The sequence below is a fragment of the Eschrichtius robustus genome, chromosome 10 (genome assembly GCF_028021215.1).
Source record: "Eschrichtius robustus isolate mEscRob2 chromosome 10, mEscRob2.pri, whole genome shotgun sequence".
NCBI lineage: Eukaryota > Metazoa > Chordata > Mammalia > Artiodactyla > Eschrichtiidae > Eschrichtius > Eschrichtius robustus.
The window spans coordinates 37,259,078-37,283,265 of NC_090833.1; the positions used below are offsets into that span (position 1 = coordinate 37,259,078).

At 37.6% G+C, this 24,188-nt stretch overlaps 1 protein-coding gene across 1 annotated transcript in view; it reads right to left on the minus strand.

The window, feature by feature from the left end:
- The window catches only part of LOC137770001 (phospholipid-transporting ATPase FetA-like), a 74,496-nt gene extending 52,330 nt beyond the window's left edge, over nucleotides 1–22,166 (minus strand). The window contains exons 1-3 of the mRNA XM_068552301.1: nucleotides 22,005–22,166; nucleotides 16,774–16,851; nucleotides 3,579–3,637 (exon numbers count right to left, since the gene is read on the minus strand). Coding sequence (XP_068408402.1) covers nucleotides 3,579–3,637; nucleotides 16,774–16,816 — 102 coding nt within the window. The 5' untranslated portion in view covers nucleotides 16,817–16,851; nucleotides 22,005–22,166. The remainder of the gene's footprint in view (nucleotides 1–3,578; nucleotides 3,638–16,773; nucleotides 16,852–22,004) is intronic.
- Between the last annotated feature and the right edge of the window lie 2,022 nt (nucleotides 22,167–24,188).

Sequence of the window (24,188 nt, forward strand, 5' to 3'; positions counted from 1 at the left end):
AATATACTATTAACTTTTGAGGACGCAGAAATTGAGGCACTGAGGTTAATTTATTTGCCCAAGACCACAAAGTTACTTGCAGAGTTGAGATTGTGCTGTCCCCTGAGCCCCAGTTCACTTGTACAGCCATCGAAATGCTTTTTTTTCTTAGAATCAGAAATCTTTCAGTTTCATCTTACCCTATGACCCAAGGTCCTTCTCAGCCCTAAATAGCAGGCAAGTTTGCCATTTGTGTTAGCTCTACTCAGAGCTCTCTAATGAAGCTTTTCTTAGCCTGGCAAACCCATTTTGTTGTGCCTTTACATGTTGCTTTCAATGCTGAAGGATATCAGATGCCAAAAGCAAATTACTGTCTTTCAACCTTAGCCCACTGAAGGTTCCTACACTGGTTGCTGTCAGCATTGGAGACTCACTTGCCCCTTAACTGTCCTGACAGAGGTCTGAATAGTTTTGGCCTACATCTAAGCTATTATTTTGCTGAGTGAAAATGGGAACTTGCTACCTCTTCAGTCCTGACCTCAAAATGTTGACAAGACCATCTTACTTTCTACTTTGGGATCTTCAGTCGTTTGACCTAAGATGTGAGAGTTTGAATCTAAGAGCTCAAGAAAAGCAGAAGGATGAGACCAAATAATCCCCTAAGGACAGGGCTTCTCCCCCACCGTCTCCAGCTATAGGGCCTAATGAAAGAATAAACCCACCTGCAGTCCTGAAATACAGATACTGCTCAAGTGTGAAGAATCTCTTGCTGGGTCCTACCTTGGGAAGACATCTGAACTCTTCTGTCGAAGAACCAACATCATTCTGTACTAAGGCTAAAACTTGCTTTGGAAGGCTAGATAGGCTACCCAGTCAAGCCTTGCCTAAGGTCTATTTCCCTAGGGAAGAGAAGGTGGTCAAACATTTTAGCACTTAGGAGTTTAAAGATCCAGGTTAAACCTAGGATTTCCTTCGTGTTTCTCCATGATTTTCCAATTAATGATCAATCAAACACTATACATTTCTCAAGGTTTTCTCTGTTCACAGCTCTATTATGGGCTATACTAGTAGAGGCTGAAAAAGAGTTAAACAAGATCTATCCTGGAGAGCTCACAGGTATGTCTTGAAAGGAGTTCTAACTAAATGACATCTAAGGTCCTTTCTAGCTCTGAGAGTAGGTTATTCTAACATAGAAATAGTTTTCTTTGATCATAAGATACTCTGAATTTCTCGGTGTCTAAGTCCAGACAACTCTGATACGTGGATCCAAAGTTCTTTTGATCTTTTGCCTTACTGAAGTGGCTGGCTTTCACTACTGATTTTCCATTTGATTTTATAGTTAATGTATTTCAGGTTTCTATTCACTTGGGTAGCATTTGTTTAGAAAACAAAGAAAAAGCTATCCCGATTCTGTCTCAAGATAAACATATCAGTACTTCTTTACTAACTTGGCAACTAGTGTTTTGTTCTACTCTTAAATGTCAAACCAGAAGCAATATCTCAGGAATGTAGAACATCTGCTTAACTATGAAATTCCTCAGTGTTTGGTTCTTTTGGCATGATAGAGGTGGCAGATTTTGGTTTGGGCTATTTATTTATTTGGGCAGGGATACCTGTTTGACTGCTAAAGCGGGGAATAGAGAACAGAAGGCCAAGGATATAATGAGAATCAGTAGTTAAGGGATTAAGAAGAGGAAAAGGAATAGGAATGGAAGAAATTAGAGAAATAGGATGAAAATGAGCAATGGGTAGGCAGGGAAATGAAATGGTTGTTAAGTACATAATAGTCAAACCTGTTTATTTATTCATCAGCTATCCAGCATGTGTTTATTGAATGCCATTTACGTGCCAAATATTGTGATGGGAACAGTAGTTACAGAGATGAATGAAACTTGTACCCTTTTGTCAAGGGGTAATAGTTTCTTGATGAAAGAGAACTAACATTTCTTTTTTCACAACCATACTTAACTCTAACAATCACCACGTATGGTGAACATTATTATGCTCTTTTTATAGATGAGGGAACTGAAGAAAAGAAGTTAAATAATGTGCCTAAGGATACAAGGTTAGTAAGGACTAGAGCTGTGTTCAAACTCAGGTCTGTCTGATGCCAAAACCTAGTTTTACTGCACCATAGAGCTTCTTATGTAGCTCTAGAAGGTAGAGAGGGGGAAACCTGTTCCCATGGCCATATCCTAAATATTGTTATTATCCAGAGCCTCTCTAACTCAGAAATCATAAATATCCTACAGAGACTACAAATATGTATATCTATGTATATATATTATATACTTATAGCACTATATATATATATCTACATGTGCACAAAGTAACATATATGTAAAAATTGCTTGTAATTAGACTGGAAACAATCCAATGTCAATTTAAAAGGAAATGGTTACATAAACTATGCTAAATCTGCCTGGGAAATACTGTGCAGTTGAAAAAAGAAGGAAAAAGCTATTATGAAATTATAATTATGAAAACGTCTCCAGGACATACTGATAAGGTTCAGAATAGTTTAAGAAAGTGGGAAAATGAGAATATATATTTGTATTTGCTTTATTTGCACAAAGAAGCACTGCTGAATATACAAGAAACTAATAAAAGTGGTTCCCTATAGGGAGCAGAGATGAGGGCAAGAATAGGGTGTTGGAGCATGACTTTTAAACATATATCTTTTTATGAGTTACTTATTTATAAATAAATAAAAAAGTGAAAAAAGAATCCAATAGAAAATGGGCAAAGATCATTAACAGTAGTTTCCATAAAAAGAAATACAAAAGGCTAATTAACATGAAGAGATTATTGCTCTCACTCAAAATTAAGGAAAGATAGATAACAAAATGTCATTTTTCATCTAAGAGTCTGGCAAAGATAAAAAAGATTGATAATATCAAGTTTGGCAGGAATATGGAGAAGTGAACAGTCTTTACTATAGGTAGAAATATAAATGGATATAATCTTTTTAGAGGGCAATCTGGCAATGTATATCACAAATTTTAATGTGTTTTCCTTTTGACCCAGCCAATTCACTTCAAGGAAACTCTCATAATGTATATTCACACAAATATGCCGAAGTATATGTAGTATAATGGTGTTCACTTAGGACCATTTATCATAGCAAAACACTGGAGAAATTTTTTTGGAGGGGACACCTGCAAATAAATGGAGACTTTTAAAATGATAATCAATAAGAAACTGGTTGAATAAATTAAGGTATATTGATACAATGGAAAACTATGCTGCTATTCAATGAATTAGGAAGGTCTACACGTATTGTCATAGAGAGATGTCTAAGTGAAAAAAGAAAGTTGTGGAACTACGCTTTCATTTGTGCAAGCTACAGTATTTCTTTTCTAGAAGATATATATAAAACCCAAAATTTGAGACACATTCTCCCCTGAGTCTAGGTCACCGGATTAATTTGGTTTCTGAGCCCTCGTTCTTCCAGCCCTCATTGTATAGGAGCTTGAAAGAAAGTAGAACCTATGTTGTAGGATCTACATCTACAAAGAATTTCCTGCCTCACTGACAACGGGGATTATTAGAGGAAAACACCAGCCCCCTTCTGAAATAGCTAGAGACCTGATACTCACCGGATATCCAAACAGACTGTTAAATTCTCTGTTGTTGGCTTGCAGATATCTCTCTTGTTCTGAAAAAGAAGAGAGAAATGATGAGAAGGATGCCCCTCTGTAGATCAGCCTGGGATGCTGGCTGCTAATGAAGACTTCACTAGCTTCTCACACTTTCTCACTGACGATATCTGCCCACAAATAGGATTTTGTCTCTTTATTCAAAGAATCAAGAAATACAATAAAAATGGAAACCCTAAAGTGTTGAAGCTTTCTGGAGGCAAGAGGACAAGTAACTTCTGAGGAGTTCTCCACCATTAATGCTTCTAGTAATCCTAGATTATGTTTCCACAGACAACAGGCTGGTGTACACCAACATTACTGCCAAACACAGAAACCCAGTCCTCCTTCATAAGTTAATTACAGAGCCATAGTTTAAGATATCTGAGGTTCTTTCCAAGGCAGCCTTTCCTAAACTTGCTTGACTAAATTTGAATTAATAAATAATTACTGAGCATCTACTGCACAGCAACCAGTGTGCTGGATGCTGTGGGGAGATAAACAGATGAGTAAGGCAGAGTCCTGACTTCAAGGGACTTGCAATTTAGTGGAGTCAGCCTGATAACAACAACACATAACAAAATCATCACATCAAAACACATAGGTGTTACAAACTATTACAAGTAGCCCATTATCATGTTATGAAAAGTCTTAAAAATGTATATTATCAATAGATCTTTCTGTCCTGAATAAAACGTTCCTATAGCCTCTTCAATTCTTCGTTGGTTCAACAAGCATTTACTGAGTTCTTAGCAGGTGTCAGGCCCTGTGTTATGAACATTCACGTACGGGTTTTTATGTGAACATGTTTTCATTTCTCTTGGGTATAAACATAGGAGTAGAACTGCTGGGTCATATGGTAACTCTAGTTTTAACATTCTGAGGAACTGCCAAAAAGGTTTTCACAGCAGTTGCACTATTTTACCTTCTCACTGACAATGTATGAGAATTCCAATTTCTCCATATCCTTGCCAACACTTGTTATTGACTGTGTTTTTTATTTTAACCATCTTAGTGGATATGAAGTAGTATCCCATTGTGATTTTGATTTGCATGTTCATAATGACTAATGGTGACATTGAGTATCTTTTCATGTGTTTTATGGAACATTTATATATCTTCTTTTTTTGATTTGTTTGTTTTTTTAATGAGAAAGGAATTTTTAAATTAATTAATTAATTTTGGCTGCGTTCGTTCTTTGTTGCTGCCTGAGGGCTTTAGTTGCAGCGAGCGGGGTCTACTCTTCGTTGCAGTGCGTGGGCTTCTTATTGCGGTGGCTTCTCCTGTTGCGGAGCACAGCCTCTAGGTGCGCAGGCTTCAGAAGTTGCAGCACGTGGGCTCAGTAGTTGTGGCGCACAGGCTCTAGGGTGTGAGGGCTTCAGTAGTTGTGGTGTGCGGGCTCTGTAGTTGTGGCACACAGACTCAGTTGCTCCGTGGCATGTGGGATCTTCCCAGACCAGGGATCGAACCCGTGTCCCCTGCATTGACAGGCGGATTCTTAACCACTGCACCACCAGGGAAGTCCTATATATCTTCTTTGGAGAAATGTCTATTCAGATTCTTTGTCTGATGTCTTTCAGATTATCATATTCATGATAATGTCTATTCTTTGCCCATTTTTAAACTGGGTTAATTATCTTTTTAATCACTGAGCTATGCATTCTTTATCTATTCTGAATAGAAATCAGTTATCAGATATGTGATTTGCAAATATTTTATCCCATTCTGGTTTTAAATGTCATTTTTATAATGTACTAAATTCTAACATATTGAATATAATTCTGGGTTTTCTATTAAGTTCCATTGTTCTATCCATCTTTAAAATTTTTTTTTAAATTGAAGTATAGTTGGTTTACAATATTGTGTTAGTTTCAGGTGTACAGCAAAATTATTCAGTTACACATAATTTTTTCAGATTATTTTCCATTATAGTTATTACAAGATATTTAATATATTTCCCTGTGCTATACAGTAAATCTTTGTTGCTTATTTTATGCATAGTAGTTTTTATTTGTTAATCCCATACTCCTAATTTATCCCTCCCTCCATTCATCTTTTAAATTATGTAACTTTTAATATAGGATAGCAAGTCTTCTTTTTTAAAGAAGACTTCTTGGCTATTCTTGTCTATTTTCTCTTCTAGATAAACTTCAGAATCATTTTGTCCAGTTTGCTCAAGATTAGAGTTTTGACTAGAGGTGAAGACAAATAAAATTTTATTCACTAAAATTCTGTGGATTGAGTGAAAGTGGGTTATTAGAAAAGGCAGAGCTACCTCCCATGGGAAGAACAGTCCGGTCTGGAAAATCACACTGCTTTCCTCAGGGGGCTAAGACGGTAGACTTCTGAAAGCTGAGGAGAGAGCCAATGATAAGACAGGGACTTTTATAGTTCTTCATGTAATTTCCTTTACTCCTCCTCTGGTTGTCAGCAAAAATTACTAAACACCATGAAATCAGCACAAGACTAAATTTCTTACAGAAAATATAAGGGGCCAAAGTCGGCACAATGGGCAGTGCTTGAAGTTCAGAGATTTGCACAAATTGTAGGAAAGGTGAAACTGGGATGTTTACCTCCTTTTACTCAAGGATTTGAGTATACAGATTTGGAAATTACACAGATTAATATGGAGAGAGCTGACCTTTTTGCACTATTAGTCCCCCATCCAGTAGCATACTATATCCCTGGAGGGAGACTGGTGTGCCCCCAGGAAGCCACTTCTTTGTGCATGATGATCATGTCTGTACAATCAGCTTGCTAGCAATACATAAACAAGTGCTATAAGTCTTCCCTGGGCTAGTTTACCACCCAGCTACGCAGCTTATAGTTTGTTCTCCTGGACTAGTGCATTTCTTTCTTGTTTCATTCTTGTGATTACTAGGATTAGCTGAATAAAGATAGGGGAAGTTGAGATGGGACTAATAGGATGTTTTGCTGTACTCTGTTTTGACTAGTTAGTGGCTTACTTACAATCTGGTGATACAAGAGCTTCTGCTAACCATTATAGCTTAGGTTATCCAAAGTAGTGGAACATATATGGCTCAGATAATTTAGCTATGTCTAGGATGTAGAGCTGCTGCATGGCCTATTCTCTTTCTGCAGGGACTTTCTCAGGGGCCCAGATGGCTGCCTGATTAGGGCAGAGTACCAGGGTAGTACTGGTGTTTCTACTGATGTTGAGATTTCCAATCCACGAGCAGGCTACTTTTCTACTATGTTCATACTCAATTTGCTCAGGCATTGGTGAATAAAATCAGTCTCTCTCATGCCATTTGCCCCTCCAACCATACCCAACAGACCAGCACAGCCTCTCAATTTATTCAAAAATATTATTTTATGCCTCTTGATAAAGTTCTAATATTTTCTTATTGAATTTCATATTTCTTATTAAATTTAATCCTAGATATCACTAACTATATTTTTAACTTAATAAAGGTCTAACAGGTTTTCCCAGCAATTTATCTGGGTGCAACAGGCTATTCTCTCTAAGCCCAGCAACCCCAAGGGATACATGGAGTTGAGGCTCTGCAAAACAGCTAAATACATACCTCCCTCTTTGAGTTTAGGAGTAAAGTAAAGCAGGTAGATCCCAAAGTTCAGAGCCTGAGTTGGTGGAGACAGATTGAGACTTCTAAGTGGGGGACAGCATTAACCAACACCTAGTTCTGGCTCTTTGATCCCAGACCTGCTGTGAAAGAAAAGGAAAGAAGAAGGAAAGTAGTATTTTCACCAGGAAGGGAAGAGCAACTGAGGGCTAGAAAGTTGGTTTTCTTAAGATGCCTCTCAAAAACGGAAAAGCAGGAACAGTGAGAAAAGTGGTTAAAACTTCAGTTTGCACAACCATCTAGGAGAAGAAACTAAAAGTCCGAGAGAAAAAGAAGACAAGCTTAAGGAAAGAAGGTAGCAAGTCATGTTTGAGACAATAAAGGCAGAAAAATTTTTTGGATGAGATAATGAAAGATTAATTCAAGATTCCCTAGGGCTTGTGAATACTGTTGAGAAAAGACTGGGATGACCAAGTGTTTTCCCCATCACTTGTTAATTCAAAGTTTATTTCTGTTTGGCTGAAACAAGAGTGACAAAATGTGAATTATGGATGAGAGGTTAGAACTTCAGAAGACTGAAAATTAGCTTAGACAAGGAGAGTCTAGGAGATGGTCTAGTTGAAGTAGTCATGGCTATGGAATTCAAGGGGACAAATACCTAGCTCTAGCCTCTGGTGACTGTGGAAAATGCATCCTTCATTGGGAACTAAGGGTTGAGTCTACAGCCTGTTCAGCGAAGGCCTGGTTTCACAAGGACCTGTGCTGAGAGCTGGCCTGAGGGTGGTAAAAATCACTGAAATGAAAGGGTCAGACATCTTGGTGAAGCAAGGCAACTTGGTATTATAAAATATGCAGTTGACTTAGAATTAAAAATATGGCAGGCTTCCACAGTGGTTAAGAACATAGGAACTTGGGACTTCCCTGGTGGCGCAGTGGTTAAGAATCTGCCTGCCAATGCAGGGAACATGGGTTTGAACCCTGGACCGGGAAGATCCCACATGCCACGGAGCAACTAAGCTCGTGCACCACAACTACTGAGCCTGTGCTCTAGAGCCTGCAAGCCACAACTACTGAAGCCCATGTGCCACAACTACTGAAGCCCGCACGCCTAGATCCCGTGCTCCACAACAAGGGAAGCCACCACAATGGGGAGCCCGTTCACCACAACGAAGAGTAGCCCCCCGCTCGCTGCCACTAGAAAAAGCCTGCGGGCAGCAATGAAGGCCCAGCGGAGCCAAAAATAAATAAATAAATAAATTTATTTAAAAAAAAAAGAACATAGGAACTATATTAAATACCTTGTAATAACCTATAATGGAAAAATAATCTGAAAAAATATATATAACTGAATCACTTTGCTGTACACCTGAAACCAACACAATATTGTAAATAAACTATATTTCAATTAAAAGAAAAAAAGAACATGGACAATTGAGTCAGACTTCCAGGGTTCAAATCTCAATCTTTCACTCACCAGCTATATAGCCTTGAGGAAGTTACTTAACCTTTCTGAGACTCATTTTCTTCATCTGTAAAATGAATGATAATAATCTACTCATAAAGTTATTGTGAGGATTAATAAATTGAGGTATGCAAAGCATTTAAGAACAATTTCCAATACATCAAAAAATGCTCAGAAAATGTTAGCAGTTCTAGACTGAGCTTTGTGACTAAATTGTTAAGTGACTCAGGGCAAGTCATTTTCCATTTCTGGGCTTTAGTTTCCTCATGTGTAAAACGGGATAGTAAAATCTACCTTATATGCTAATATGAGGGTTAAATGAGATGGTACTCATAAACTGTCTACATAATACCTGACACATCAAAAGTACTCATTAAATTATATATTTTTTGTCCTTTATCTTATGCTATGTCAAGGAGATTCCACAAGCATCACTGATACAGTTGTCTGTGCTCAAAGTAGATTTTGAACTTTCAGCTATCTCCTGTGGATATACTAAGCTGACTCAGCCCGTAAAGAAGAAAGGGTACAAAAGCCACAGTCTAGTGATGGAAAATCCCTTGGTGGGATGTTAGTAGAAGAGAAGTGTCAAAGTAGGAGAAGCCTGTAAGTATGTACTTAAGAGTTTTGAATCAAATGCTAGAGTGAAAAACATAGCTCTTATGCAATCTTGATGTAATACAATCTCAAGTTTTAGGAGTTAAAGCTACAGAAAATTGGAGATGCACCCAGACAAGGAAATGGCAGAAACTAAAAAGGAAAATGGGCTCTGTAAGAGGGAACTGGAAAAAGTGGCACACAGAAAAAGAAGCAGGAGGAAGAAGGAGGGAGGGAGAAAAAGGAAGTCAGGCCAGGTGGTCAGGAGGCAATCAGTCTTAGGAGGTTCTGAGCAAATACCTCCTTGCTCACAGTGGGAAAGCAATCACAAATAGGATTTTCCAACTAAAGACAGAAGAGCAGTGAGATGACCTTTAGGAGTGCAAGTCTCTAACTAGTAGATTAGTCAAGGCCCCCTCTCCTTACACCACCAGACTCCCAGATCAAGTTAGCCCAGGTGCTGGTGAGAAAAACTCAGCAATAACCCCCTGCTGTCATTCTAGATCAGTAGGCCTAGGTGATTTCACCCAAGTCACTTAATGCATATGACTGAAACTTACCCATCTCTAAAAATCAGTGAAGAGAGTGCCAGGGGAAGGATAACTGACCAAGTTCTGGAATTTCTGGTCAGATTAGTTGGAGTCAATTTACAGTAGGAATTTTGGAATTTCTTAGATTCCAAATGATCACAATTTATCCTAGTAGTCAAAAAGCATAATGGGAACATTATAGCTATCAGTTGATTTAGCTACCCATATGGCTTCCAGTCTTGGGTACACAAGAACATTTATATTTCATCTCTCCAGACTGCATCTCTAAGATATCTGGAGTGCAGTCACCAGATGATATTTCTATCTAAAGAATGGTACGAACAATAGCTAAATGACATAGCTGAGAGTCATCATGGGAAAGTCCAGGGTCTGCGGTCCTGTGGAAGAGGCGGTAACTAATTTGCTTTCTCATCACCATTTCATTACATGTTTCTGGTTCAGTCTACCCATTGCTATGTCTCATGGTTTACATTCAGCTCATTTATAATACTTCTAATACCATCTTCTCCCACTAAACAAAGACTTCCTTAAAGATAGAGACCATGTCTTTTTTCCTTTTTTTTTTCTTTAAATCTCTGTATCCCACTGGTTAGCTCAGCATTAGGCCCTGGATTTAACACATATTTGTTGACTGAACAAGCACACAAGTGAATAGATGCTTAGAAACACATTCTGTTGAATCATGGTCAGATTTCTGTCCAAACCCCTCCAAAGGAGAATAATCACCTCCTCCTCCTTGTGGGAGTATCTACATAATCACAGAACAGCTGGACTGAAAGAGAAACCCCAGCTAAGACTAATTCTTTGTTGAACTTTCTAAGGTCGGCAAACAGGAGGATAATCAGCATGACTGAAGAGGGTGGGTAGAGTGCAGTGTCAAAAAGAACCTGGAGAGGAATCTCTCTAAAACCTTGAATGTCACGAAGAGTCTAGCTCTTGAACTACTGTTGCTCTCCTGTTACCATGCCTCTGATCATCCTCTGTAGCTTCACTAATTCTTCTGTCCAAGTTTCGCAGAACAAGACAAGAATTGCTCAAAGGACAAGACACTAAAGAAAAGAAACACAGTAAAAAGCAAAAAAAAAGAAAAAAAAGCAAACCCTCATTTATTAACAGGATGTCATACAAGATTGTTTTGGCTGACACAATTCAGGATGTGCTCAAAACCAAAGTCCCCTCCCCCTACTCCTCTTGGAGACTTTTGGTTTTTTCCTCTTTCCTCTCCAAGGGAGAAGATAACAGAAACATTAACTGGGAGATGGGAGTTGAGAGTGGTGCTTTACCATTCTGACCTCATTTGAAATGTAGAACTAATGATTTCTCATCAATGTGGTAAAGGTAAAATCCGTCATGTTTGACTGAACTACTAGACATCACTTTCAGTGCTTCTCAATCATAAAACCTTCCTTGGGATAGGAGATGAGAGGTTGGGAAAGTTATGATAAAGGCCATCAGAAACAAAATGCCATTCACACAAAGCTGGATCTAAGAGCAAACCCTGGTGATGCCAAAGAAACAATTTAACTATAAAAGATTCAAAATTTAATTCCCTTTGTTTAGCATTGCCAGATTTAGCAAATAAAAATACAAAAACAAGATATGTCCCAAATATTACATGGGGCATACTTACACTAAAAAATTATTCATTGTTTACTAAAATTCAAATTTAACTGGGAATCATGTATTTTATCTGGCAACCCTGACTTTTATTGAGGTCAAGAAAAGTTCCTACAACTTAATTCAATTGTTGCTTTAAATTTTCTAAACAAACAGAATTCTAGAAACAAGCAGAATTCTAGAAACTATCTCTAAAAATTTTAGATGTCTGTTTTATTTTAAATAACTTTATTGAGATATAATGTACATTCTATACAATTCATCTATTTAAAATAAAATGTACAATTCAGTGGTGTTTGTTATGTTCACAGAGTTGTGCAACACTGATGTCTATTTTTCTGTGTTTATTTAGATGTGGTGTTGCATAGGATTCTACTACTAAGGCTCTGATTAATTTTCTGCCCTACATGCTGCAATATCTATGTCCTCTTCCTTCCTACTATTTCTTCTTCTTTTCTTTTTCTGTCCTTTCCTTCTAGTTTCTCCAACTTAGTTTTGTTTCCCTTTGTGATTACACTTTTTTCTTTAATTGTTTTTCAAATCACCAAAGTAAAGCAAACATATTTTACCTGTAAAAGATCCAAACTCAAAAATATATAGAGAAAAATATAAAGTTTCCTTTCCCACGCCTTCTCCCTTTCCTAAGGAAACCACTGTTAACAGATTGGCGTATATCCTTTGGGGGTCCCTTCCTTAGAGTATTTACTTACAAACATATACATATACACAAACACCTATATGTGTTTTTTAAACAAATGAGATGCTACTATATGCATTGCTCTGCTAGTTGCTTTTTTCTTTTCATAATATGTATTGTAGATCTTTCCATGTCAATACATACAAGTGTATCTCACCCTTTTGAATTTACTACCTAGTATTATTTAACTACCTATCAATACTTATTAATAATTTTTACTGTTGTGTTGTGGTAGTGGTGATGATAACAATGATGATATTTGTATCAATATATGTGTATGGCTGGTAAAGCTGAGGGAAAGGAGAAGTATAATAAATGGGACAAGCTTGTAAACTCTCCAGGACAGGGGGAACTCTGTAGGCACTGTGCTAGGTAGATAACTTAGTAGAGAAACTCAACATATATGCAAAACAGTAAAGTAAAAGTTCAAGGCAGGATATTAAGATTTACAATGAATTGTAGAAACCCAAGAGAATTGAAGCCCACACAAAAACTTGTACATAAATGTTTATAGCAGCATTGTTTATGATAGCCAAAAAGTGGAAACAATGTAAATGTCAATCAACTGATGAACAGATAAACAAATAGTGGTGTGCCCATACAATGAAATGATATTCAGCCATAAAAAGGAATGAGGTACTAATATATGCTACAATATGCATGAACCTTGAAAACATCAAGTGAAAGAAGCCAGTCACAAAAGGCTACATATTACTTGATTCTATATATATGTGTATATATTATGCATATGTCATGTGTAGAATAGAGAAGTCCATACAGATAGAAAATAGATTAGTGGTTGCCAGTGGCTGGAGGTGGGGGGAATTGGGAGTGATTCCTAACGGGTATGGGGTTTCTTTTGTGGGTGATGAAAATGTTCTAAAATTGAATTATGGTCATGGTTCACAATTCTGTGAATATACTGAAAATCACTGAGTTGTGTGCTTTAAAATGGTGAATTTTATGACAAGTGAATTATATCTTAATAAGGCTATTATTTTTAAAAATTGTAGAAATCAAGCACTATAGGAATTCAAGAAGGAAAGATAATGCCAGTGGGGTGGGGGGCACTGGTGGCTAGAGTTGCTGGAGAAGGCTTCATAGAGGACTTGCACTAAACCTAAAAGATGAATATAGATTCGATATGTTGATAGATGTAGGGAACACGTATCTAGGCAGAAAAAAAGAACTTAATGAAATTTTCAGCACTGAGACTAGACAAGTTGTATGACAGTACAGTAGGTAGGAAGAGTCTGAAGGAGGCAGGAAACAAGACTATAAAGTCAGGCTTTTAATGTAGGCTAATGACCTTAAATTTTATCTAGTAGCTGACAAGGAATCCCAGAAAGATTCTGAGCAGGGAAAAATGTGATAAAACTGGAATTTCAGAAAGATTTACAGAGGAACAGATTGCAGAATAAAGACCACTTAAAAGATTGCTGCAATAATCAATGCTTGAAACAGTGAGAGCTTGAACTAAGAAAGTAGTGAAAAATAGAAAGGAGAAAGTAGGTAAGCAAAATGCTGGAACCAGTCAACATCCACTCTATGTACTATGTGTTTTCCAACCAGAACAGGCTGATAGCCTAGAAAAGGGCAGAGTTACCTGCCAAATACTGGGTTTGCCACTGTTATTTTGTTGACTCAGGCCAACAGGATGGACCTGGATTAACTGCTCACTGCTCCAAACAGCACAAGCAATCTCTACGGCAGTAGGTAGACTTAGCCTATCTGAAGGAATTCAGACCAAGAAAACTGGTTCCAGTTACTTTTCATTGGTAAAAATTTTGACTTTTTGAAATGACCCACATTTATAAACATTCAAGTTCCTAACTATCTTCCTGAATGGGAGCACCAAGCTCTTATAAATTACTTTTTACATAAACATTTACCTAGTATTTACCATGTGCCAGATACTGTCCCAAGTGCTTTACAAATATTACCTCATTTAATCCTCACAACATCCTTATGAGGTAGCACTATTATTAGCCCCATTTTATGGATGAGAAGCTGTAGCATAAAGAAATTAAGAGATTTTCCCCAAAATAACAGTAAGTGGTGGAGCTAGGATTCAAACCTAGACAGTATGGCTCCAGAATCCATGGTCTTAACCACTGTGCCTCCCATGTGACCTTTACTTCCTAGCACTTACTGTAGATATAATTTGACATTTCTCTGTGCTATTATTTAATGTCTTATTACTTAATTAAAGGCTGTCCCTCAGTAAACCATAATCTCCATTAGGGCTGGGATTCTGTCTAGTTTTGTCGCTATTGTATTGCCAGCATATAGCACAGTGGCATTTGGTGATCAATAAATACTTGTTGAATAAATTAATTAGTCTTTATTGACTATCACATTCTTCATTAACCTTGAACTTATTGCTCCCTAAAGTATTTTGTCCTCTATATTTTCTTTTCTTAAAAAGTTATTTATTTGTTGAAGTATAGTTGATTTACAATGTTGTGTTAGTTTCTGTTGTATAGCAAAATGATTCAGCTATATATATGTATATATATTCTTTTTTGGATTCTTTTCCACTATAGTTTATTACAAGATATTGAATATAGTTCCCTGTGCTATACAGTAGGACTTTGTCATTTACCTATTTTATATATAGTAGTGTGTATCTGCTAATCGCTAATCCCAAACTCCTAATTTATCCCTCCCCCTCCTTCTGCCTTTGGTTACCATAAATTTGTTTTCTGTTTATGTTTGGTTCTGTTTTGTAAATAAGTTCATTTCTATCATTTTTTTAGATTCCACATATAACCTATATCATATGATGTTTGTCTTTCTGTCTGACTTACTTTACTTAGTATGATAATGTCTAGGTCCATCCGTGTTGCTGCAAATGGCATTATTTCATTCTTTTTTATGGCTGAGTAATACTCCATTGTGTGTGTATATATATCTATATCTTCTTTATCTATTCATCTGTCAATGGATGTTTAGGTTGCTTCCATGTCTTGGCTATTGTAAATAGTGCTGCTATGAACATAGGGGTCCATGTATCTTTTTGAATTATAGATTTGTCTGGATATATGCCCTGGAGTGGGATTGTTGGATCATATGGTAGCTCTATTTTTAATTGAGGAACCTCCATACGGGTTTTCCACAGCGGCTGCACCAATTTACATTTCCACCAGTGTTGGAGGGTTCCCTTTTCTTCACACCCTCTCCAGCATTTGTTATCTGTATATTTTTTGATGATGGCCATTCTGACCAGTGTGAGGTGGTACCTCACTGTAGTTTTGATTTGCATTCCTCTAATAATTAGCGATGCTGAGCATCTTTTTCATGTGCCTACTGGCCATCTGCATGTCTTCTTTGGAGAAATGTCTATTTAGATCTTCTGCCCACTTTTTGATTGGGTTGTTTGGGGTTTTTTGTTGTTGTTGTTATTGAATTGTATAAGCTGTTTGTATATTTTAGAAATTAAGCCCTTGTCGGTCACATCGTTTGCAAATATTTTCTCCCAGTCCGTAGGCTGTCTTTTCATTTTGTTTATGGCTTCCTTTGCTGTGCAAAAGCTTATAAGTTTGATTAGGTACCATTTGCTTATTTTTGCTTTTATTTCTATTGCCTTGGGAGACTGACCTAAGAAAACACTGTTACGATTTACATCAGAGAAATGTTTTGCATATGTTCTCTTCTAGGAGTTTTATGGTGTCATGTCTTATATTTAAGTCTTTAAGCCATTTTGAGTTTATTGTTGTGTATGGTGTGAGGGTGTGTTCTCGCTTCACTGATTTACACTGTCCTCCATATTCTCTGTTCATAAGAAGATGCAGGAGAAATTGGTCAGTTAGCCTGTTTTCCTCAACCCTCTCTCTTTCAGCAGTTCTGAGAGTAGGAGAGGACTTCTTGCTCTTTCCTTCTGTTGGGAGCTCCCTGACTTCCTCTTCCTAGAACCAGGGCCTGTGCCCTTGGAATGGGCTCCTTCCAGGAATCAGACAACTGCATAATGACAGAAAGTAAAGAAGGTATAGTGTGGCCTTAAATCAGTGACCTAATTTCATTCTCTGCACCTTCTCCATTCCTCAAAAGGAAGCCTAAATATAGAACTACAGTCTGGCTTGCTTTCTCAAAATTTTATGTTAGAAAAAGATTTCTTTTTTCATGTCAGGCAGCTTCATTCTTAAAGGTGGCTTGGGTGTGATTACCCCAGCTCCTTTTAGTACTTTGAATCACCACAGGAAAGCACAGAAGTGGTACAGAAATCCTCTCTAACACCATAGCCAGATCCACTTGCTCTGTCTGCAAAAAGTCTGCAAAAGACGACTTAATTAGCCTCAGCAACTGCTTTTCACATTAACCACTTCTTTTTCAGCAGGAGGCGGTTGTGAAGGATGGGGAGAGGAAAAGGAACACATGCTTTCCTGATGAACTTCCAAATAAAAGTACAAAATAAAATAAGAGTACAGATAAAAAAACAAAAGATGAGCAATTATAACTACTCAAATTAGAATTCTCAAATGACAGAACAAGGGAGCTTGTAATTGTAAGTACGAAGTATTTACTTCTGCAAAGTATATTTCCTTTCCTGGTCAGTTTGCTAAAATGGTAGTTTGGTAGGTTGGCCAGTCTATTTATCTGTCATACGTGCAAGTGCACACACATGTGCGTGCATGTGTGCACTTTTTAGAGGCAACAATAATGACATACAGACTTAGAGTTCACCTACCTCCATTTTGTTTGTCCTCACTTTCCTTTTCAAATACAGACATTGCAGAGTAGTTCCAGTTAAAATTCCCTGGGATTTCTGTAAAGGAAATAAAAAAATTTAGAATGAGAATTTCTCATTGCCGATACCATTTTACTTAAATGAATGTTTAAGAAACTTGGAACTTGATCTCTGAAATCCAAAATAAATCTACCTCTAAAATACATATGCTAAATTTTAGAATTCATTTCATACATCCTTATCATAAAGTTATATTTTCAAAACTTGGGAAACAGATTCTACTTCCTGGCAACCAAATCCAAGCTGATAACTATAATCTGTCAGAAAAATTAGCTGAAACTTGGAAACAGGAAAAATAAATCATTGGGTGATCTTTTAGTGAAGTTCTGGGCTTACACCTTTGATTAGTTTTCTGTTGGACTATTCTATAACCCCATAGGGCAGCAGTTAACTTGTAGCTTTTCATCTAATATAGATATAAATATTTTCTCTCTGGTGGAAAAGATAACTCCAAAGGTTTTGATTAATGTACTTTAGGACTTTAAATAGTTTTGTATATAATTGAGAAATCTTAACTTTTTTTTTAATGAAATTGCCTATATATACACAGCTCCTAAATTTTTATTTGAACTGGCCTTAACATCTTACTGGTTCACTCATTAATTAATGAGTTAAATAAAATCTGTGACACCTGTCCATTTTATATTTACATGAGAGACATGTTTTTTAACCTTTTGAAAATTATCCTTTATCAAACTCCATGAGTATGCTACACAGAAAACCCTTCTGTCTCTCCATCCTTAACCCAATTCAAAAAAGGCCAATAAAGTATGTTTATTTTAATTAATTAATTTCTTTCAGGTCTCCTAAGTCACTAAGTGTACATAAGCCAAGACTAGAAAATATTACATGTATTTTCATCTTAATTATCCCAAACAAGATTAGATGGGACAAAAATCCATAATTTTGGGGGGAGTGTTAAGTCTAAGTAAAAGAGTATTTACAGCCAAGAGATGTTTGGCTGTCAGAAAAAAAAATTACCTGGGCAACTGTGATCACTTTGGAATGAGAATGCATCTTCCAGTTCTGCCCTCAGTGAGTCCCAAGTGACCTCATTAAGGATACAATTCATATTTCAATAATTTAGGCAGAGTTGCATCAAATAACTTGAGGAGCCAGGGAGTTAATAGCAGTTAGGTGTAAAACAACAAGAAATGAAGTGCTGGGTATTGTGACCAACTGGTGAGTGCATGCTTCCTATAAAAGCATCCAAATTTTTTAAAAAGTAAAATTAAATATTGTATAGGCAGAAAAAATTCACTTGTGCTGCAAGTTTTGTACCCCAACCTAAGGTCTGTTTCTTCTGTCAACAGAATCTGTGTGTTCCTAATGAACGTGAGCAGTTCTAATAGCACCACTCTCTAGGCACCCAGTCCTACCCTCAGTTGCCTGAGAATTCTCAGGGACCCCCCACAGTAGGCTTGGGGTTCCTACTGCTGAGAAAGGAGAGCCAAGGATGGGAGGTCCTGAAGTTCTGGATTCTCTCCAGCCCCTGCAGGGCCATCGACAGCTTTGAGAGGGTAGCCTGGCCAAATGCACCCAAGCAGCACAGCTTGGAATTTGAAATGGTTGTGACACTTAATGGCCAGCCAGGGACCTGAGTAATGACTATTTAGCTGGAACCAGGCACTCACCCAAGCTTGTGATGCTCTCTACACGCACATCACATTACATAGCCACCAACTGGAAAATACATTTCAGCTGTTAAACTCAGGGGAGGAGTAGGAGAATGTGAGGGAAGGGAAGAAGAAATGCGATGTGGGAGGGAAAAGGGAAGAGATGGAGGGAAAAAAAAAGGATTAGGAGCTAGAGAACTGGGTTTCATTTCAAAGTTTGCTACTAAGTAACGACAATGTGACTTGGGGCAAGTTATTAACCACTTCATGCCTTAAATTTCTTCTAAAGGGAGAATAATTTTTTTTTTAAGAAACAGAAAATAAATTTAGCAGATACAAGATGGAGAAAGATCTGATAGGAATAAATTTGCCAGAGAGAGGTTTAGAGGTAATTATGTATTACAAACTAAGTACAACATTAGTTTCCATTAGGGAGCTAAGAAGAGCTGTGAGAGGATTAAATTAAATAATGTATGAAAACGTCTGCCACAGTACTTGACACAAAGTAGTCAATCAACAAATGGCAATGTTTTAAAATTTTAATATACACACCCACCAGATTAGTAAAAAAAAAACTTAAGTCTAATAATATTGTGTTAGAGAGAAAGTGGAACCACTGGAACACTTACATACTGTTGGTGGTATTAAAAATTGGACAAACCACTCTGGAAAACCATTTGGCCGTATCTAATAAAGTTGCTGGAGCATTTACCCTATAACCCAGCTAGTCCATCTTACTTATATACCCTAGGGAAACTGTCATAATATGTCACATACGAAGATGTGTGCAATAGCACTGCTCATAACAGCAAAACTGGGAAACCAACCAAATGGCTATTAATGATAGAATAGAGAAGTAACTTGTGGTATGTTCATAAAATGGAAAGCTACATAGTAGTGAAAATGAGTGAGCTAAGTTACACATATTAACATTGTTAAATCTCAGGAATATAATACTTAGGGAAAAAACAAATTGCAAAAGAATACATAAAATATTATTCCACTTATGTAAAGTTAAAGATCATGTAAAACTATATCATCAGGGATAAATACTTTCAAGGTAAACCTATAAAGAGAAACAAGGGAATGAAGAATACCAAATTCAGGATAGAGGTTAGGCAGAGGGAAGGGGATGGGATGGAAGAAGCATACGGAGTGCTTCAAGCTACATTTGTGCTCATGGTGTTACTCTTTACAACTTACACATTTGTGATAAACTTTATATCTATTCAATATATGATAATAACAAAAGAACTAAAAAATTAAAGTGAACATACCAGATAGGAAATACTCTTCCTATGAGGAAGAATAATTACTCTGGAGAGTAATTTTTATTTTTATTTTTTTTTATAATTTTATTTTATTTTTTTCAGCTGCGTTGGGTCTTCGTTGCTGTGCGTGGGCTTTCTCTACTTTCATTTAGCGGGGGCTACTCTTCGTTGCGGTGCGCGGGCTTCTCATTGTGGTGGCTTCTCTTGTTGCGGAGCACGGGCTCTAGGCATGCGGGCTTCAGTAGTTGTGACACACAGGCTTAGTTGCTCCGCGGCATGTGTGATCCTCCCGGACCAGAGATTGAACCCGTGTCCCCTGCATTGGCAGGCGGATTCTTAACCACTGCACCACCAGGGAAGTCCTCAGAGAGTAATTTTTTTTTATATATAAATTTATTTATTTATTAATTTATTGGCTGCGTTGGGTCTTTGTTGCTGTGCACGGGCCTCCTCTAGTTGCGGCAAGCAGGGGCTTGCAGAGCACAGGCTCTAGGCGCACGGGCCTCAGCAGTTGCAGCACGCGGGCTCAGTAGTTGTGGCTCACGGGCTCCAGAGCACAGGCTCAGCAGTCGTGGCACACAGGCCCAGTCGCTCTGCGGCATGTAGGATCCTCCCAGGCCAGGGCTCAAACCCGTGTCTCCTGCATTGGCAGGCGGATTCTCAACCACTGCGCCACCAGGGAAGTCCTGAGAGTAATTTTTAATTAACACTTACTAAAAGAGTTGGCCCAATTCAGATTACTACATGAAAAAAATTTTTTTTTATTTTGAGATAATTTTAAACTTACAGAAAAGTCGCAAAAATAGTATAGAGAATTTCCATACACTCTCCACCCACCTTCTTATGTTAATATCTTACATAATGATTAAACAATTAACAAACTAAAAAATTAACCTTGGTATAATACTATTAACTAACGTACAGAAAATATTTATTTTTTTACCAATTCTTTCCACTAATGTCCTTTTTTGTTGTTGTTGTTCCAGGATCTAATCCAGGATCCCACATTACATTTAGTTGTACGTCTCCTTCAATTTGTGACTGTTCCTCATTCTTTCCTTGTTTTTCATAATCTTGAGAGTTTTGAAGGGTATTGGCCAATTGTTTTGTAGAAGGTGCCTCAACTTGAGTTTGATATGCCCTTCTCATTGCATCATATCAGGGGATACATGCTGTCATATGTACTCCTAGTGATGTGAACCTAGAACGCTTGGCTAAGATGGTGTCTGCCAGAACTCTCCACTGTAAACTTACTATTTTTCCCTCTGTAATTACTAAAAATTTGGGGGGAGGATCATAACATTTTAAAAAGAAGATTGAAAAACACTAGAGTCATAAATGAGTCATCAAGGAGAAGTCAAGAAGTAACACCAGCCCCTATAAGACATGGTTACAGAAACTAAAGCTCTTAGACGTGAGAATCTAAAGGTAGAAATAAGAGGTCCCACCTTGAGCTGATAATCTCCAAGCTGCCTAGACCTTGAACTGAGTCACATAACATAGAAACAAGAATGACCTTACTAAAACTTGGGGTTGAGGGTGGAATACTGGTCTACTGATATTTCAGCCTATAGAGTTCTGATTGGTATCACATTGCAAACCAACCTCAAGTTCCCCCAAGCCACAGCTGTGATTCTGTGCTGCCAGCATCCTGTACCCTCCCCACACTTCTTATATACAAAAAACTGGCAAATTTACTAAGTATAAAGTATTAGAGAAAGTCTTTATATATTTAGCTCAGTCTGAAAACTACATAAACTAAAACACAATGCAGTCTAGCAATGGCATATTTGTGATACAAGAATAGCCAATGACTCTTAGTACTAGAATATCATAGACTGCATGCACGCAAGTCATTATTGGCTTTCAATGAACAAATCGGTCTTCCAGAGAGTAGAGTTCTTTACCAACAAAGGAACACACCCCTGGTTGACTTGAATGCTTTTGGGAATCTGAGGAAAGGACTCTCACATAGAAGCAGATGTGCCCATCATCCCCTGACTAAAATAAGAACTACATTTTCCCCAAAACAGTTGTGTAAAATCATGGAAGCTTCCAGTCTACTCCATTAAGGTTTCTCTGCGTTAGCTATTATATCCAATGCACAAATTCCCAGAGTTACTCCAGAAATCAATGTTCCCCCATCCCAATTCCCACCCCATGAATCTCAGCAAAGGTAACAAAAGTTTTCTTTTTAATTTTTTCTGTTTTAAAAAAAAATGCAACAGAAGCACATATACTAAACAAATAAATAAATAAAAATAAAATAAAAAGCAAGCCTTACCCTGAAATGCTTTTAAACGGCACAGCCTGAGAACTGCCAGTACTCCACACTACACCTGTCTTCTCAGTTACAGTTCCTGCCTTATCCCCTCCTTATTTCAACCATAAATTCTTTCTGACTGGAAAACACAGATCTTCTAAACTTAGTAACTTTAAAACTCTGGGAGGGGTAGGAAGATGTTGAAACATCTACTAGTCTATGAAGCCATTTAGATGACTAGATCTCCTTCAGCTTCCTACGTCTGATTCCTGGCTTCTGGGAGCTTGCCAAATTCTTTTTTTGTAGATTTTGAAATTCTGTTTCCTCTAGATAGGGAAAATGAAGAGAGTTTCAAAACCCTTGTTTGCAAACTGCTTCTTCCAAAGGTGGTTCATGGACCCCTCATAACCTTTCAATTAACTTGGATTTGGTTTCAAGTGGTTTAAAGCAAATAGCTGAAGATGAATATAAAACAAACTTCAAACACAAAATGGAGTAGAAAAAAACCTGCAAAACACTATAGTTTCTTAGCGACTGCTTTCATTTTCAAACTCATGGTCTTCCCCAGGAGTTACCTGCTCAGCCTATAAGGCAGGCTGTGTAAAGCTACTGTGTGCTACAAAACCCCCATTTTCTGCCTAGAGCTTTAAATTGGGTCTGAACAAATATTGGAGTCCACACAATCTCCTTCTGGTGCTTGTAATTTTGCAGTCTCACAGAGAAAGCTCCTTATTAGGTAGTATAATACTGATGCTTTGGGATAGTTTATTTTCCCTTTCTTTTAGTCTATAAAAATGAGTCAGTGTTTATTAAGTGGGTCTTAACTGTTTTGCACGTATATGTAGTGAACAAATATCTGTTGAATGGAATCTTAGAAATCAAGTACTATGTTCTTTTTTAAACAAATTTTATTTGTTTTAAAACTGGGGACAAGAGTGAGATAATAGAAAGAGTGCTGACTGTTGGGGAGTTTGAAAACTCCTGTTCTGTTCTCAGCTGGATTCCTAAATTATTTGTACCTAAAGCAAATGACTCTTTCCTTCAGTTCTCTAGCTTTTCTCATCTATAATAAAGGGCAATACCTGTCACTTCCCTTTGTCACCCCCCCCCCCCAAATTTAATGCAAAGCAGGGTTTTTTCAAATACTATTATGTACAGCAAGGAGGTTTCAGAACACTCTTCTGAAGTGGATTAAGGGTAGAGGGGAGCAAGGAGGAGGAAAAGGGTACTCCCTCTCCTTCAACTTGAATAACTCTGATTTTATCTGGGATTTTCCTATATTCTAAATTGAAAAAGTAGTTTCTCCTGCTAAAAACAAAGTTGGAAGATCAGCTGGTGTTTCTGGGGTAAGTGCTTATTTGAGCAAGTTAAAATGTACATTTGTAGATGGAACTCAACCTCCAGCCAGGCCAGGTGCAGTTCAAAGTCCTTAAACAGCCTCTCTCAATGTACCTAAGATTGGCATCTATGTGGTCTTGGCACAAATTCCCAACAAAAGCTGGAACTTCTGGGAACCACTGAAGATATTTCACCTCCTCACCGCCATCTTTTCTATTCCCACAGTCACCCCATAGTTCATTAAGACACTTAGTCTTCTCCTCCCTTGTTTTCATGACAATTAATTCTCCTGGTTTTCCTCCTCCTGCCTCTTTGACAGCTCTGCAGTGTGATGTAGTAAATTTCCGCTGACCTAACGCTAAACCCTGGAGCCAACCAACACTGTCAAATGTATGACCTTGGTCTAATGAGATAATCACTCTGAACTTCTCCTTATCTCTCACATGAAGATAATCACTTCACCTTGGTTGCAAGGATTATATAAAATAAAGTATATCAAGCTTTTTTTTTTTTTTACAATGCCTTGCACATAATAGGTGCTCTTCCCCCAAGGCATTGTTCTTATCCCTGTTTTCTGTGTGTGCTTTCCCTGAGTTATGATATATCCTCTCACTGCAGCTCTAGCCCTGGCTCCTAAAACTATCTCTAGTCCCAAACTTAAACTGTTGGACATTTCCTCTTAGGTGCTCACTCTCATCTCAAGATAAACATGTTCCAAAATGACATTTCTTACCTTCCCTGATTTTAAGCATATCTGATTCTCTGCCTTATTATTCTGTAACTCGTTCATAAAATTTAAGAGTTACCATCTATTTCTTCTCTGACCACCTCTCGGGTTCTATATATTACATTTGAGGGTCTCTTGAA